This window comes from Elephantulus edwardii, unplaced genomic scaffold (assembly GCF_000299155.1).
Source record: "Elephantulus edwardii isolate Elephantulus edwardi_28Jun2011 unplaced genomic scaffold, EleEdw1.0 scaffold00052, whole genome shotgun sequence".
Taxonomy (NCBI): Eukaryota; Metazoa; Chordata; class Mammalia; order Macroscelidea; family Macroscelididae; genus Elephantulus; species Elephantulus edwardii.
This window is the reverse complement of record NW_006399802.1, coordinates 9,065,598-9,068,138: the sequence shown is the minus strand read 5'-3', so window position 1 is coordinate 9,068,138 and position 2,541 is coordinate 9,065,598. Positions and strand designations below refer to the sequence as shown.

The following is a 2,541-nucleotide window of genomic DNA, read 5'->3' as shown; positions in this document are numbered from 1 at the left end:
TTCATGGCTCTCACATTCCATGTACCAATCACTAGGGTCTGCTTACAACTGTTCCTCCTCCTTTGTATTTCCATACTTGATAGTTCTACCTAGGTTACCCTTTCTGTTAATCTGCGTGTCTTCTGTTGTGCAACATCTGGAACATTTATTGCTTGTTGTCCTATACAATTTTGCAACTATTACTGTGCTGCAATTCATTGTTGTTTTGATTTGTATCTCTCTGATTGCTAGTGATTTTCTACATTGTTCTATGTGTTTGTGTGAACATGGAGCAAAGACGGATACCAACTATGAACCAGTGTTATTTAGTATTGTAATGGAAGTACTTGCTAGAGCAATAAAACAAGAGAAGGAAATAAGAGGTTTTCAAACTGGCAAAAATTGGTTCAACGTGCTGCTACATGAGACAACAAGATAGAATACACAGAAAACCCCAGATTCAACAAAAAACTGTTGTTTCTAGTAGACCCTTTAAATAATATCAGGATACAACATAAATATATGAAAATAAATGGGATTTCTTTACTGCAACAAGAAAGCATGGAAAAAGAAAGTAAGACAGCAATACCATTTACAATAACTAAACACAAGATATACTTGGGAATAAACCTAATCTGAGATACAAAAGACTTCTATAAGGAAAACTATGAAACACCACTATAAGACATAATAACAGACCTAACTAACTGGAAACATATTCTTTGTTAGTGGAATAAAGACTCAATGTATGGAAAATTTAATAATCTTACCATAAGCAATATACATTTTTTAATGCAATGCTAATACATATGTCAAACTCACTATTCAAAAAGATAGAAAAGGCAATTGGCAAGTTTATTTGGAAAGGAAAGGGACTTTTTGAAGAAATGAGCAAAACTTCTCTGAAAAATAAAAACTGAGTGGAGACATAGCATTCCAGGATCTCAAAACCTACTACACAGCCATAACAAAATAGCATGGAATTGGTACAATGTCACACCAACAGAATAGAAACAATAACACACATATCAGGTCATCTACCTAAGGTCAACTGATATTTAACAAGGAATCTAAACTTATTAAATGGGTAAATTATGACCTCTTTTACAAATTGTGCTAGCAAAACTGTACACTTACCTGTAAATATCTGAAACAAGATCCCCATCTCACACCAAACACAATACTCAATTCAGGGTGTATCAGAGATGTAGAAATAAAAAAGCAATAAGGATCATAAGAAATAAAATGGGACTAAATTTATATCCTCAACTTATAGCATAAATAAGCTTGCAAATACAGCCAGAAGTACACAACTAGGAGAGAATAAAATCAAAGAATGCGACCTTCTAAGTCAAGTCCCTATGTGCATCAAAATTTTTTTCAATAGAGTAAAAAGGAAGCCTAAATAGAGAATTTGATCACAATTTTCCTTCTTAAAATAACTTTTTATTATAGAAGTAATCATTAAAAGTTTTCTTAAATAATTAGCTAGCTCCTCTGCCATATTAAGTTATTTTATTTACTTTCTCTTTTCCTCACCAAGATTTTATTACAAATTGTTGGTAACATTTAAAAAACATAATCAGAAAAGTTATAAAAATCTTATAAAGATGATAATTGACAATTCATATACCTTTAACTTGGTTCTATCCTAATTTTTATTCAAATTTGTCTTAAAAGAAAGCAAAACAGACTTACCAGAGTTTTAGTTGGCTTGGAGTTGGAACATTCAACATTCATCAGCTTGTTGGCCATTGTTTTGACTTAGAAGACAGTGGTACATGCTCATGAGGAGGAAATAATGTCATTTGCTTGTTACCTCTCTCTCTTTGTCTTTGTGTAATGCTAACTTTACCTTTTTAAATTTTCACTTGAAGGAAGAAGAATGAAAATTTACTTTACTTTTTCTATGACTCTTTCACTTAAAATGTATGGAGAGGGCTTTGCAATTTATTAATCTATGAGTTAAAATCTTTCTCCTTGGATATTCTGAGACTGTTTACTTATTTGTTTTGCTAAGTTCATTGTCTTTATTTCTTACGCACTTAATTGGACATGCTTTGAATATCTCTAAATTCTTCATATCCTTAGATTTAACAAAAGTATAAAACAAATCCTCAATTTGGATCATTTTAACATCATTCTTATATTTGTATGTATCTTCTAAATGCTTCTTTGTTGTATTAGTAGTCTCCTTTTAAAAATTTATTTGATCCTTTGATTCTCTTTTTCACTAGAGTTTACCGTAAATTCCTAAATTTCATAAAACAGTCTTGAATTCCTCTTTCAATTTAGCTATAATCTAATTTGTACTTCTTTCTCTATGCATCCTTTATGAACTCTGCTTCAAATCCTTTGAATCTTCGCTGGATTCCTTCTTTGAGGCCTTCTTTGTAACCTTCTTTGCGTCCTTCTTGGCGTCCTTTTTTGCATCCTTCTTTGCGTCCTTCTTGGCGTCCTTCTTCTCATCCTTCTTTGCGTCCTTCTTGGCGTCCTTCTTCTCATCCTTCTTGGCGTCCTTCTTCTCATCCTTCTTGGCGTCCTTCTTCTCATCCTTCTTGG

The 2,541-nt window shown here is 32.4% G+C and overlaps 1 protein-coding gene across 1 annotated transcript in view; it reads right to left on the bottom strand.

Annotated features, from left to right (window-relative positions):
- Positions 1–2,311: 2,311 nt before the first annotated feature.
- LOC102871874 (cylicin-2-like) overlaps positions 2,312–2,541 on the bottom strand; it is a 9,823-nt gene continuing 9,593 nt past the window's right edge. The window contains exon 6 of the mRNA XM_006886976.1: positions 2,312–2,527. Coding sequence (XP_006887038.1) covers positions 2,312–2,527 — 216 coding nt within the window. The remainder of the gene's footprint in view (positions 2,528–2,541) is intronic.